Source organism: Myotis daubentonii, chromosome 5 (genome assembly GCF_963259705.1).
Source record: "Myotis daubentonii chromosome 5, mMyoDau2.1, whole genome shotgun sequence".
Taxonomy (NCBI): Eukaryota; Metazoa; Chordata; class Mammalia; order Chiroptera; family Vespertilionidae; genus Myotis; species Myotis daubentonii.
Genome location: NC_081844.1, coordinates 88,722,177 through 88,737,359, shown reverse-complemented (window position 1 = coordinate 88,737,359; position 15,183 = coordinate 88,722,177). Strand labels below are relative to the sequence as shown.

At 39.7% G+C, this 15,183-nt stretch overlaps 1 protein-coding gene and 1 pseudogene across 1 annotated transcript; both read right to left on the bottom strand.

Annotated features, from left to right (window-relative positions):
• Positions 1-2,701: 2,701 nt before the first annotated feature.
• MARCOL (MARCO like) lies at positions 2,702-11,111 on the bottom strand. Its single transcript, XM_059699543.1, has 4 exons — positions 11,063-11,111; positions 7,039-7,748; positions 4,652-4,773; positions 2,702-2,747 (listed from the first exon to the last, which is right to left on the bottom strand). Exons 1-4 carry the CDS (start codon positions 11,109-11,111, stop codon positions 2,702-2,704), a joined length of 927 nt encoding a protein of 308 aa, XP_059555526.1.
• A 1,995-nt stretch (positions 11,112-13,106) lies between these two features.
• LOC132235821 (small ribosomal subunit protein uS5-like) lies at positions 13,107-14,859 on the bottom strand (annotated as a pseudogene).
• Positions 14,860-15,183: the final 324 nt, after the last annotated feature.

Sequence of the window (15,183 nt, the reverse complement as noted above, 5' to 3'; positions counted from 1 at the left end):
TTGTATTAGGGGTTGGGCAGCATCGGGGCTCTTGGCCCATTTTCATTTCAGCCACCACAGCAGCCTCCCCGCTCCGTTCTCCTCGCTTCCCAGGGATTCCGCCTTTCACAGCTCTAGGGAGGTTTGCCACAAGCACTGCTTTCACCCATGGCCGTTTGGGACCCCCCGGATCCATGAAATGGCAGCTAAAGCCTCCCTCCCGCTTAGGATCTGATTCTCCCACCGCGTCTGCTAACCCAGAACCAGGCAGAAGGGTGGCCAAGGGCACGTCCTCCTCTACCCTCAGCTCTTCCGGCTTCCTCGCCTGAGCTTCCGGCTCTGGTGGGGCACCGGCGCCATGAGGCCGCCCAGCTGCCCCCAGCGGAGGTCAGCCCACCGCCACAACCTTCCTTTTTCTTTTCGCTTCTCCGCCACAGGGTACCATGTAGCATTTTTAAAAAGCAAACGGCATAAAGCGGCCGGCATTGGGGGAAGGGGGGCGGGTACTCACAGGGCGACCACCAGCATCGAACACGCAAACCACCCCTCCCCATCTCAGCGCTCGACGGCCCCTTTGGGTTCCCCCGCAGATGCCTTTCCCCAGAGGCCTGCCCTTGGTCTCCCCGCTGCCAGCCAACCATTGGGGTGCAGCCCTCTCCGGTCCCTGGTGGAAACTCAAAATTGGGCTCCGTCCCCTGAGGGCCGCGAGGGACCACAGAGGCCAAGGGCTCGTGCGCTCGGCGCAGGCTGAATAAGCGAAGGAACTTACCTGCGAGGCTCGCCGTGGGTCCCGCCAGCCAGCCGCGCGGTCTCCGCCGTCCAGACCGCCAACGTCTCGGCAGCTGACACGGAGGCCTGGCCCGACCTGCCCGGGTCCCTCACGTGGGCGTCCAGCCGCTCGACGCCTCGCCCTCTCAAGGCTGCGCCTCAAAATGGCTCCGGCGGCAGGAAGCCGGAACCACCGGAGGCCGGAACCACCTTCCAGGGCCAGGGGCGGGGGCAGGGGGAGGGCCTCCAAACAGCCCACATCCACCTAAAGGTCAATGGTCAGTGGGCGGCTGGTCAACTGACGGTCACATCCTCTTTATTTTAAAGTGATAATGTTTTATTTTAAAAGGGTGATACCAGAAGGCGAAAAGAAGTAATATCTTCATTCCACCAGCCAGAGTCAACCACTTCTAGTATTTTGGTTTATTATCTTCTATTCATTTTCCGACTTTTCAAAATGTTGACCATGGGATGCGTATATACTCCAATTTTATGTGCTTATAAGACTGACATCTCATAAAAGGACTAAAGCCACCTGCCAGGTTGGCTATAGTTATGGAGTTCCAACAGATACGAGAGAGGATTTGGAAGAACTGGATCTGGACGCGGCATCTGTTGCTGGTGGGAATATTAGAGGGCATATCTAATCAATAATGCATGCACTTATAAGTGATCTATGTTACGAAGAAAAATATACTGTGTGTTTAGAAGGCGATATTATATAGCAGGGGAGACAGTGGATGTGGTTAGGAAGTTGTCTCTGAATAAAGTATTCTTAAAGTGTTAAAGACAAAGGCAGGGTGGGGATGGTGTGTGGAGTTTCTAAGAGGATGCAATGAATGAAGAATTATTTGGAGGAATCATGGGTATACCAGAATTGGAAAAGAAAAGGCCATCATGCCTAAATTACAGCTTAAAAGGAGGAGTTTAGTACAAGAAATAATTTAATATACTGAATGTCTTGTAGGTCCCAAATATTAGGGACTCAAGAGTTATAACCAGGGAGAGCAGTAGTGACATTATATAATTTACATTTCAAACAGATCACTCTGCTGCTCTAGGAGGAATGGATTAGAAAGTTTAAAAGTAAAGATACCTGCCTGGCCTGTGTCACTCAGTGGTTAGAGAGTCTGTTCTGACATCAGAGGGCCTCAGGTTCGATTCCAGGATGAGGGTGCATATCTTGGGTTACAGGTTCAATCCCCACCATTGTGTTGGGTCTTTTTTCTTTCCTTGAGACCCAGGTTGCTAATCAACATGATTAATATCCTAGTGAGAGCCTTCTAATCATTTGAGTTTTAGACTCTAACAGTCCTATTAACAATTCATATAAATACATTAAATATCTACATTTCAATATCTGTAATCATTTCAAAATATATCTGCACTCATGTATCCCGTTAAGAATTTAATGGGAGTTTTGGACACCCTGAAGAAAAAAGAACACAGACAATTTATTTTGCATATGGCCTCAAGATCTTCTGAAGCCAATCAATGCATCCTTAAAAACATCTTAAATCAGTTTAATGTCAAGTGTCCAAAGACAACCTTCATTAGAAACACCTGTAGTGTGTTACCAGCAACCTATAGCATAAGTATTTCTAAAGTGGGGAGTCCTTTTTTTTTTTTTTACATGAATTTTGAAATTTTTTTTAACTATTAGGGTGTACAAATTGCAGTGATAGGTCCTGAAGTATCAGTCACTTTGGCAATTTGGGAACAGATAAATGATAGACACAAGGTTTGGGGAAGTCTAGAAAATAAACAATCCCAGAAGTCAGAAGCAACTTTGGAACTGACTTTATTTGCAGTGGAACAAACTTGAAAGTAGTGTAGGATCCATTATATCTGGAGGACTCTTGCTAACCTCAGTTGCACTCCCAGGGAAATCCACTGTTTAAAGAAAATTGAAAGTGAATTTTGAGGTTCCAGGTAATTTAATTGCTGTAAATGCTTAGCATTTTCCATCATGATACAGATTCAGGTTTCCACCACTCAACCTGAAAAAAAAAGATAATGAGAGAAATCAAGGACCAAGTAATTGTGGCACCACCATAGAGAAAATAATGTGATTTAAAAATTACATGGGCCCTAGTGGTTTGGCTCAGTGGATAGAGCGACGGCCTGTGGACTGAAAGGTCCCAGGTTTGATTTTGGCCAAGGGCACATGTCAGTCTTGAGGTCTTGATCCCCGGTAGGGGCCTGCAGAAGGCAGCTGATCAATTATTCTCTCTCATCATTGATGTTTCTATCTCTCTCTCCCTCTCTCTTCCTCTCTGAAATCAATAAAAATATATTTTAAAAAATAATCACAGGGGACCCAGAAATCCCTCTCCTGAGTATATACCCAAAAACCCCCAAGTCATGTATTTACAAAGATATATGCACCCCTATGTGCATTGCAGCATTATTCTTGGTGGCCAAGACATGAAACATCCAGTGAAACCATGATAGAGGACTGGATAAAGAAGATGTGGTACATATACACAATTGAATAAATACTGCAACAACATCAACATGGATGGACCTTGAGAATATCATGCTAAGTGAAGTAAGTCAGACAGAAAAACCTAAGAACCATGTGATTTCACTCATATGTGAAATATAAAACTGAAAGTCCTGAACACAAACAGCAGTTGGTGGTAGCCAGAGAGAAGGGGGTGGGAAGGGAAGGGAGTCCTAACATATGGTGATGGGAGAAGATTTGACTTTGGGTTAGCACACAGTGCAATATACAGATCTTATAACATTGAAACCTGCATGATCATGTTGATCAATATCACCCCAATAAATTCAATGAATAAAAAATATATCAGTAAATAAAAATCACATGGAAAAAAGCAAGCCTAGGCTGTGGCTTGCCTGTTTCACATTGAATGCTATGAACATTTATGAACTTTGTGCCAGTCCTGTCTCGTCCCTGGGTGGGTACCTTATCTGTAAAATGAGAGAATGGCCCAGGCCTGGTGGCTCAATTGATTAGAGTGTAGTCCGGCACACCAAAAGGTTTTGGGTTAGATTTCTGGTCAGAACACATGCCTAAGTTGTGTGTTCCCTCACATCGATGCTTCTCTCTCTCTCTCTCTCTCTCTCTCTCTCTCTCTCTCTCCCTCTCTCTACGTTCCTCTCTCTAAAATCAATAAACATATCATTGGGTGAGGAAAATTAATTAATAAAGAAAAAATGAGTGCTTAACTTTCCTTTCAACTCTAACTTTAAGACTATAGGGAACGCTGCCTTTAACATTTATTTCTGCAATAATGATTTAACAAGCACTCAATAAACTATGGAACTATAAAAAACAAGAGCAGTATGATTTTGCCTTATTCCCACCTTCAAAGATGAACATTCATTGATTTTTGAAAACTGAGATATCTAACTGTTTTTTAGCCACATGTTGTAATTTTAAACAGCCTTATTATAATCACCTTATTTCTTGTCTTGTAGATAAACAAAGTGTAATTGTTAAAGGTTGGCATGGCTCACCAAATCCAATCTTTTTAGTATTGTTATTTAAGTTTGAAATCTATTTTCATAGTTTACAGTTAGGGACCCATGAGATTCAAAGTCCCCTTCATTGACTAATAGGTTTCATTTATTTGCTGTCTTCTATTGCACAAAAATAAAAGCTCCATGGGAGTTGGAAATGCTATGTATTTTGCTCACCATCTTACCACCAGTGCTTAGAGCAATGCATGCTATATAGTGTTTAATGAATATTTGGAAAATGAATGACTGAATAATAGATTTCCTTCTAACTTAAAAAGCTAAATATAACACATGCCTCAGGACAAATACCCAAGGTACTATTGAGAGGAAACTACAAAGACACAGAGAGGAATGTTCTTTATTCCCTTTGGACAGAATAATATTTCTGATCCAAAGAAACATCAAGTCCTCTTACCTTTTTGCTTCATTAAATAAACAGCGGTTACCGTAGGTTTTACCATCAGAACCACAGACTGGTTTGTAGATAGAGTGACATCTTATCTTTACAGTTGGGTTCTTGCTGCTGCCCTTGCCAGTCTACAGTAATGAGAAAGACCATTAGGGAAATATAGGGGACTAATTGAATTCTGAAATTGTAAGAAATATTTATTGCTGATTAGCTATTGATTAAGCATTATACTAAACCAATCGTTTTGTTGAGCCTTTGTATTTTAACTTAATCCATGCAACAATATGAAAGACGAGTACAATCTGTTCTATTGTATAGGTATAGGTGTATTGTATTTAAGTGACAAGACCATCTATGGATTAAATATTCAAGCTGGATTCAAACCCTGCGTTATCTGATTTGAGAGCCACTGCTTCAGCACATGTCAGAATGCCTCTACTTTAATCCTTTGTAGACAAACCTTCCCCTAGCTGAGAAATAACAATTAGGGAAAAGTCTACTGGCAAATACAAAACACATATGGTCATAATTTATTGAACCTTACTTCTTTCTTGTCCCATGAAAGAAAATGAGTCAAGAGGTAGATTTATGCAGTCATTTAAGCAGTACCTGAAGCATTTACTCAGATTCAAGTTATAGAATGACAGAAGCCTGTGAATATAAAGAAGCTTTGACTAGCAGATGGGAACAGAAACACTGGATACAATGGTGAGGACCTTCAATCGGAGGCTTAGTCTTTCGGGGCCAAGGAAGATGAATAAATACTTTTGTGTTTTCTATTGGTTTAGAGCAGGGGTTCTCAAACTACAGCCCGCGGGCCACATGCAAATACAAATATTGTATTTGTTCCCGTTTTGTTTTTTTACTTCAAAATAAGATATGTGCAGTGTGCGTAGGAATTTGTTCATAGTTTTTTTTAAACTATAGTCCGGTCCTCCAATGGTCTGAGGGACATTGAACTGGGCCCCTGTTTAAAAAGTTTGAAGACCCCTGGTTTAGAGCTTACCATCCTTTTCACATCAATCCATTACTTTTCTTTTCACATTCTCTGTTGTGACAATCTAAACACTCAGACCCGTCTGGTGGTGGCATTAAAGTCTGGATGGCAGGAACATCCCTGGTACATTACTACTTCATGCCAGCCAAGACGTAAACACTGAGAGGTACAGGCAGCTTTCATTGAAAGGGAGTTGAGGAATGGCCAGTTATGAGATAAAAAATGAAGTTTCATTAATAAAATGAGATCAAAGTAGTGTTCTATAAAACCCTTTGGATGTCTTAAGTGAAGTGTACAGAGTCACTGTTAAATGGAATTAGGAGGCTGGTAGTTGGAAGAGAGACTGGCAAGCACAGTAGGCCTCAGAAGGCAATGTAAGTGTCATGGATATGCACCTGTTTGCATGATGGCTCCCAGACATCAGGCATTTGTCGACTTATCCGACAAATAGTTTAAGAGAACCCAGTCTATGCCTATGTTATTCTGAGATTTGGGGATACAGGTTTGGAAAAAAAAAGGTTCTTTCTTTATGAAGTTCATGCTAACTGAATAGAGAGAAAATCAATTATAAGGCAATAAGGTACACACCATAATAAAGGATATCATTAGAATTAGGAATACATTTGTAGAAAATCAAAGGATTTTGTACAATTTATATATATAAAAGCCTAATATGCAAAGTGTTCCCTAGGGAGTTCGACTGACCAGGAGTTCAGTTGCTCACTATGATGTGCACTGACCACCAGCGGGAAGCACAGAGTGAAGGAAAGTCCCAGCTGGCAGCTGGCAGCCAGGGAAGGGAGACCCTGGCCGGCAGCTGGTAGCCACTAGGGAACCTATCTGTGCACGAATTCCGTGCACTGGGCCTCTAGTATTATAATAAGTGAGCAAGAGTGGCATGACATGTTCCATGATGTCAATCACAGACATGGGGTGCAATGTTAAAAACTCTCCAATGCCTTGCTCAGGGATTTGGATTTTATCTTCTAGACAGTGTGGCACCACTGAAGAACTTTCATCAGGTCAGATTTGTGATTTAGAAATGCCACCTGAGTGGGGTATAGATTATGGATGGGATGGAAATGAGCATGAAAGTTAAATCTGGTGGAAATGAGGCTCAATTAATGAGGGTTTGAGCTAGCCCAGTAAAGGTAGGAATGCCTGAGTTGAAAAGAGTGGTAGTAAATGAGGGATGGATGTAAGACCATGATACTAATGATCATAGATGTATACAAAAATAACCACCTCCAAATTCTCTCTTCTTTTATTGAATCACTGTCATTGCAAAGTGTTTGTCATTAGTAAAGTGTATTCTGTTAACAATTTTCAAAACTTGGAAAATAGAATTGCTGAAATAAGTTGACCAAAGAAGGGAAAAAAAGAAATTAACACATACCTGACTCTTCATATTGCCACCCAACAGGTTACCTACATTTTTTCTTTCTTCTTGACTGTAGAAAGACCTTGGTTTTCCTCGTTGGCTAGATGATCCTGGCTTCCCTTGCTGGCTAGAAGATCCTAGTTGGCTAGAGGATCCTGGCTTCCCTTGCTGGCTAGAAGATCCTGGTTTTCCTGGTTGGCTAGATGATCCTGGCTTCCCTTGCTGGCTAGAAGATCCTGGTTTTCCTTGTTGGCTAAATGACTCTGGCTCTCCTTTCTGGCCAGAAGATTCTGACTTTTCTTGCTGGCTATAAGATCCTGGTTTTCCTTGCTGGCTAGATAATCCTGAAACCCCTTGCTGGCCAGAAGACCCTGGCTTCCTTTGCTGGGTAGATGATCCTGGTTTTTCGTGCTCACTAGACATTTCTGAACTAGCTTTTTGGTTAGATTCTCCTAAATTCCCTTGCAGACTCCCAGGCTGATTTAAAATTCCTGGCTTCCCTTGCTGATTAAGACTCCCAAGTTTCCCTGGTTGGTTAGAATACCCTGGTTTTCCAGAAAAAATAAAGATCTCTGATTTTCTTTGTGTGTTGCTATCACCCTTCTCATTAGATTCTTTTTGTTCCCCCTGAGGGTTAGCTTCATTGTTTCTCTCTAAGATAAGTGCAGGTTCTGGACCCTCCTCTAGTTTAATAACACTTGTTTTCAAAGTCTGTGTTGAAGACACTGGAGATTAAAAAAAAAGGACAAAAATAAAAATAAAGTTACTTAACCTCAAGAATTTAAAATCAACATCCTTCATCCCAAGATATAATATGTATTTAATGCCTCTTTGATTTTTTTGACCAAACCTCAAGACAGAATCTTTTCCCCATCACTTTTGATACCTTAGAGTATTTTGTGTCCTCCATTTCTTTCTTGACCATATTACATGGTTTCCCAAAAGCATGGGGTCAAGAGAGCTTGATTCGTTTCTAAATCAGAGTTTGAATTATTTGCACTGGGCCTTAATACTACCACAAATTCCTTTTAATGATTTTCTGATTAATTAAAAAAAACTGATTAATGCCTTATGTAAGCTTTCTTCATATCACAGAACCCTTTCTCATATTCCCAACATTATCTTATGTAAATGTCATCAACTCCCCAGATATAAAAGCTGTCAAGCGTGAGTCCATCTTTCATATTCTCTTCTCCATCTCTATATTTGTTTTCTGTAGATATATTCTTTCCCACTAACCCCATCCCAAAGGCAGTGGTTTTCCTTACTGAGAATATATTTTTTTCCATAACCTTTATGCCCACATTTCTCATAAAATCTTTAGGATTAATCAATCGCTCATACTCTCTCTGGTGGTTATTTGTGTCTTTATCTTGTGGTCAAACCACTCAAAAAAATGGTAGATATTATGTGACTATCTTAAAACCCATATTTCAGAATTTACTCACTCTATCTTATCTACTCTACCTGCTTCTCAAATTTATTTTGGAAGCCCACCCAATCTGTATGTATATGTGATGATTAGATAGATAGATAGATAGATAGATAGATAGATAGATAGATAGATAGATAGATAGATTTATTATACTAGATATATTATATATGTATTAGATTTATTCAGATTCTATTCCAAAGTGTGTAGGCTCTGGAACACAATGTATAAGCAAATGGAATGACTTCAGAGCTGTTCAGTACAATGGTATTCCATTAGGTCTTATGCTTTTCTTGTACTCAATTTGGTACAAGGGTTTATTTTTGGCTTTCTTGCCTTTTCTATTTGATGACTCATCTTTATTCCCCCACCTTCTTAATTTGGGGTTTCCACAAAAGTTTTATTAAGGTTCTTTTTATTTTTCTTAATGAGCTTCCTTGGTATTTTTTTTTTCATATAAGAAGTACAGGTTATATAGCCAGAAAAACTGATAATAAAAGAATTATTTTTAGCAGAGCAATGAGTGTATGCCTGAGTTTTAAGAACCAAACATTGTTCATTAGCAGGCACTAACTTTGAGTAGAAATCAAATAGAATAAAAATTTAGATGAAATGAATAAAAAGATTGGATGATCTTTGTTGTTGTTGTTGTAGTTTGTTTGGCTTTTCAAAATAATACAAAGCCATATACTAGTAAGAAATTGCATCAAAACCTAAAGATATAAAAAAGGGAAATAGTTTAAAGTAACTTTCCCTTTATCTTCTGTCCTAATACCTCCAATCTCTACTTAGAACACAATGATACTTACCAGGGCTTTCTGTATTATTACAGATATCTCTGTATTTACAAACTTATTTGAATATATTTTTCAACACAATTGGTAGCACATTGTACACACTACTGTACTCATTTTCTCCATTGAAATATGTAGTCAGGTTACCTCTATATCAATATAGAGAGAGCACCTTAATTATTGACCCCAATGGCTGCATATGATCTCATTTAAGTTTACAATAATTTATTTAACCAGTCTTTTAGCAATGAGTCCTTAGTTTATTTTCTTCTTTATTACAAACCATGATTTAATGACATTTCTAATAATACATAAATTTGTAGGATAAAAACCAGTGGTGAAATATTTAAGTAAAAAAAGATAACTAAGATATTAAAATATGGTTTAACCGCCCATTTTTAAGTTAAAATTTTGTAAAATAATTATCTTCAGTTTTTGTTCCATACTTTTCTCTTCTGATTTTACAAACTCTAAATTAATTCTTGTCATCGCTGTATATTATAATAGGCATTCCTGATTTCTCACTCTTCTTCATCCTTCAAAACCATATAACCATTACATATGCTATTAATGTACTTTCTTCCAGCCACAAATTCCTGCTGAATACATACTAAATGTTATCTATCAAGACACTGAAATACACAAGAAATATGGTACCTGGCATCATGTTTAGTAAGGAATTTTTATCTGTATGCTTTTGTCCCCTGAGAAACACACACACACACACACACACACACACACACACACACACACACATTCCTCCTCCTTTTTCCCATCCTATCACTTAGCTCTATAATCTTATTTCTTAACTCTGTTACTTTGACAGTTTCCTAAATGGCATATCTGTACAACTTTTCACACATCCAATTTATTTTCAATATCACCACAGACAGATATCTCTTAACAGAATGGCTCTGAACACCCCTGTACTCAACAATCTGAAAACAACTGCAAGGCTTAAAATGAGAAGAGAGCCACGATATCTTGTGTTCCAACAATAAGCAACTGAAGGTCATAGGCACTTTATTTTCATTACTTCCTTTCACTAGCTATAAGAAAAGAATGATCAAGTAGGAGGTCATAATTTGGAGATAAATTGAAATAGGTTTCATTTATCCTAACTTATTGTCTTGAGAAATATATTATCTGTGTCATTTATTATCTTGAGAAATTTTCATTGCTTGCTGGAAATTTACAACTCTGAAAACAGACAACCTAACTGTACAGAGGTAAGGAATAGAGAGAAGTATTTTGAGTGAGAGGCACCTAAGAAGAATGCAAGTAATGGTGTCTAGTGCTAGTGTACACGTGATTCCTATAACACCCTGTAGGAATGTCTAATTATTTTCATTCTGCAAATGAGAAAACTGAGGCTAAAATAGGTTAAGTAAATTATTCCAAAGAACATAAGTAGAAAAGTGAAAAGCCAGGATTCGAACCCTTTTCTATTTTACCATATAGACCTGCATCATCACACAAAATCATATTCTTTGTGGAACATAAATTTGAGCATTTACAAATTCACCTAATCCTCTTAGACTAATTTTTCTTTCTAGTCTAATGTCTTACTTTTCCCATTTCCTTGCTTCTGTTTCTCTTCAGACACATCAAACTATCCACTGTTGTCTCACCCAATCACTATTTTTATAACCCTGATCTATATGTTGTATGAAATTACCTTATTCCATTTCAATGTCTGATAGATACTCACATTTTTAAAAATTTTCTGACAATGTCTCAGTAAATCACTGAACATTTCTAACTCTTTACTTTGAGAGTTGGAAGAAAAGTCATTGTATGCAACTTTCCTTACCTGGGAACATGGCCAAGAACATGAAGGGAAGGAAAAGAAAAGCCTTCATGTTAAAGCCAGTTGTTTCAGACTCAGTTGGGTTGAATGGAGCTAAGGGTAACTCTTCAGTAGAAGCTTTCTGAATAAAGCATGTTGATCACCACCATGTTATATATTTGAAAACTCCTCCACCCTAATTGCTAAACATGGTCATTGTGAGAAAATAAAATTACAGAGTAACTTTGGCAAACTGTAAGGTGTTGCTTCTTGAGTGATTGTCATTTTTTAAATTAGCTTCACACCTCAACTCCCATAAATATCCAAACTTTAATATGCTTCAATAGGATATTTTTCTCACAGAAAAAATTAAATAAAAATGGAGAAACCCATATGGGAAAGTAAACTTAGTGTTCACTTTATAATTGTTAAGAAAGGATTTATCATTAGTCAGTAGTCTTATTGACCCTGTAAGTTTATATGTCTACAATAGACATTCCCATGACCTTTTTCTGCAAGTAAATTAGCTGCCAATTATTTACCTCAAATTATATTTTAAAAGCAAGTAAAACCACATTGAGTATTGGCAATTACTAAGGGATGAATACATCCAGTGGGAAATAATGACAGGTAATTTAGTTTTATGAGGTAATAGGAGACAATAGATTTCATGTTTGAGAATAACATTACACTCTGAGCCTTCTTGCCTCAAGATACTACGCCAAACAGAAGCTCATGTGAAAGTCACTTTGGGATACTTAGTCAGTCATAAACATAATATTATAAAGCCCTAGAATAATGTCTTTAATAATGGCTGCTCCACATAAGAAAAATGTGAATTAATTGAAGCATGTTCAAAAGAAAATGACCTTGGTAAAGTGAGGTCTGGAGACCAGAGAGCATAAAGTTTGTTGATGGCAGTAAGAAATAGAAGCATGAATAAAGACAGACTTAGGAGTGGCATTGCATTCATCATCTGAAGGGCATTAAATGGTGAAGGGTGATAGAATTTGATAGAATTTGTAGCTCAGGATGACAGAATTCATTCTAATATAAGTGCAGGATAAATATTTTTGAATTCTAAAGAATTCAAATTTCAGCTTTGGGAAGGAAGGTAAACAAAATGATTCTTCCAATCCCTTCCAATTCTAAGGTCCTCAGATTTAGGGGTTTTGAATTATGTTTGGTTTTCACATTAGTTTATTTAGAAGGCCAAATTTGATAATGATAAATTATTTTATTTAATCAAGCCAACAATTTTAAGGCATCAAAAAAGACAAAAGTATACATTATTATAGTAAAAAGGCAACTTTTCCCCTGTACATAATTATTCTCTGTAATGGCTGGAATTATATATATATATATATATATATATATATATATATATATATATATATATATATATACCATATGTTATAACCCATATAATATACCCAATAATGTGTATATGTATATAGACATTTTTTAAAGATCAAGTGACTTTTACCAAAATTTCATTATGAAAAGTTTCAAAATACAGACACGTTGAAAGAATTACATGGTGAAAACCCATATACATACCACCAGGATTCTTCAATTAAAATTTTGCTATATCTGCTCTACTATATATTGGCCAAACTGGGTAAATATGATGACAGTTAATTTTACATATAGAAACTCATCAATAGCATTTAATGCAGTACATCCCCAAATATCAACAAATAGACCACAACAGCTGCTTCGCATTTTTTCAGGAAAATTATTTCTTAAATACCACCATCATCTCTTTTGGCATGCTTTTTTCTTAACTTCAGTATTATCATACTTCAAAGTGGCATGTATAAATAACCAATAGGGCTGAGTGCCTTGTATGTGAGGATATTGCAGTGGGAAGACAGGCTCATCACGCCTATCCTCTGAGGTCTCAGAGATAGCCTTCCTGAGTAGTTGGAGGTATTGTTGTGTTGACTAAAGCAGTGCACTCACTATGTGCTTATTCTCCAAACTATTCCAAAGGCCTTTTTAATAATTTTTTTTATTTTTTATTTTTTTTAGCAGGCTTAATTCACTTTATTTTTCTTGTATAAAATTATGTGGTGGCCACAGCTGGAGCCTGGGTCCTCTGCACAGAAACTCTGGTGTGGGTCTTTACAAGATGGTCAGTGAATTCCTGATAGGGAGACTTGGTGAACACAGTCTCTTTCCAGAGATCTGGGTGAGATAGCTGTAGGTCTTAGAGATGGCATCAAAGGTGGCCTTGGCGAAGTTGCCCAGGGTGGCAGTGCAGCCCCTGGCCGAAGTGTAGCAGTCGTCAATACCAGCCATCATCAGCAACTTCTTGGGCACAGGGGCCGAGACAATGCCCGTACCCCTGGGGGCAGGGGTGAGGCGCACCAGTACAGAGCCACAGCGGCCAGTCACCTTGCAAGGTTGCCGGGAGCCGGTCCATCCTTACTGTTTCAAGGGACCTGCCATATATAGCATACGGTTCTTAATATGTTTGCTCACCTTCTTGGCACTATGTGTTTTAACCAAGGTCTCCTCTCTGAGAAAGGTTATTTCCCCAGGTAGGGATTTTCCCCTGAAGTTAGGGAGGGAATAAAACCCCTCAACTAAGTGCCAGGCAGGTAATTAATCACTTTAACTACGAACAATCATGCTTAAGCTACATAATCTTTACTCCCTGGAATGGAGATAAGAAACGCCCTAACCTTTGGAATAGAGATTGATAGGATTGGAATCAACTGGTAAAAATACAGTTGTAACAAGACAGAAACACTCAGAACTCAGAACACAGAACTCATGAGACAGAACTCAGAACACAGAACTTAGGACACAGGGCTTGGAAGACAGGACCAAGAGAGACAGAGCCTAGGCACAGAACCTACACAGAACGTTCTCTAGGGACAGAAAAACTTCGCTGGCGAGAGCATGCCGGAGGATCCTGGACAGGGACTGGCCTCGGAGCCTGGAGGCGGAGCCTGGCGAGAGAGCATGGCAGGGGATCCTGGACTGAACCTGACTACAGAGATTGGCAGGAGAACCTGACTGGAACCTGGACACTGAACCTGACTAGAGAACCTGGTGACTGAACCTGCCTGGAGAACCTAGCAAGAGAACATGGACATAGAACCTCTCTGGAGATCCAGACCAGAACTTGGCTGGAGATCCGGGCTAGAGATCCTGGCTAGGCTGCTGATCAACTGAACACTGTCTCCGTGTCCTTCCTTCTTCCCCGACTCCGTCTACGCCTTTGGGAACCCCTGGACCTGCTGGGGTTGGACCCCGGCATCAGGTACTGTGTGGGGCTTGCCAATCTTGTTTCCCCAGTAGCCTCGCCGCACGGGCACCATAGAGAGCTTGGCCAGGATAATGGCTCCACGATGGCAGTGGCTACTTCCTTTGAGCACTTAACACCCAGACTGACATGTCCATTGTAGTCCCCAATGGCGAAAAATGCCTCGAACCGGGTCCTCTGTCCAGCACGTGTCTGCTTTTGCACAGGCATGATCTTCAAGACTTCGTCCTTGAGGGATGCCCCCAAGAAAAAGTCAATGATCTCCGATTCCTTGATGGGCAAGGAGAATAGACAGATTTCCTCTAGGGACTTGATTTTCATGTCCTTGACCAGGCAGCCCAGTTTGGTGACAGGGATCCACTCCTTCTCCTCGGCCTTGCCTCCACGAGCTCCGCGGCCTCGGCCCCAGCCCCGGCCCCGGCCGAGACCCGGGCCCTGGATGCCGCTGCCAAATCCTCCACGGAAGCCGCCGCGACCTCCTATTCCGGGGCCCCCAGGGCCTCCGGGCCCTCCCGCAGCACGTGCGTCATCCGCCATTTGGTGTTTTGTCTGAAAAGAAGCAATAATTGTTTTTAATACTTCAGTTATCTTAAATGGAATATTTGATTTTGCCTTTTATGATGAGAATTCTCCCACCTTTAGAAATGTCTTCCATTATTATCTTCCTTTACATTTGGGAGAAAGGTCAAAATTCTATTTTGGAGTAGGCTCAGAAAATGCTTGCTGTCTCAGTATCTTGGAGTGGGATTCTTGGTCAAGGCTATTCTTCCAGAAATCAGCATATTTGGGTGGAAACAACAGCAGCAATGAAGTCAAATGACCCAAGTTGTTTGTCTCCTGTTTCTTAAGCTATGTGATCTTCTGCAAG

Excerpts from the sequence above, each read along its gene's own strand:
- MARCOL (XM_059699543.1), bottom strand. The coding sequence starts at position 11,111 with ATGAAGGCTTTTCTTTTCCTTCCCTTCATGTTCTTGGCCATGTTCCCA. Across the intron at positions 7,749-11,062 it reads GTTCTTGGCCATGTTCCCAG|TGTCTTCAACACAGACTTTG; the intron begins GTAAGGAAAGTT and ends TTTAATCTCCAG. Across the intron at positions 2,748-4,651 it reads TTATTTAATGAAGCAAAAAG|GTTGAGTGGTGGAAACCTGA; the intron begins GTAAGAGGACTT and ends TTTTTTTTTCAG.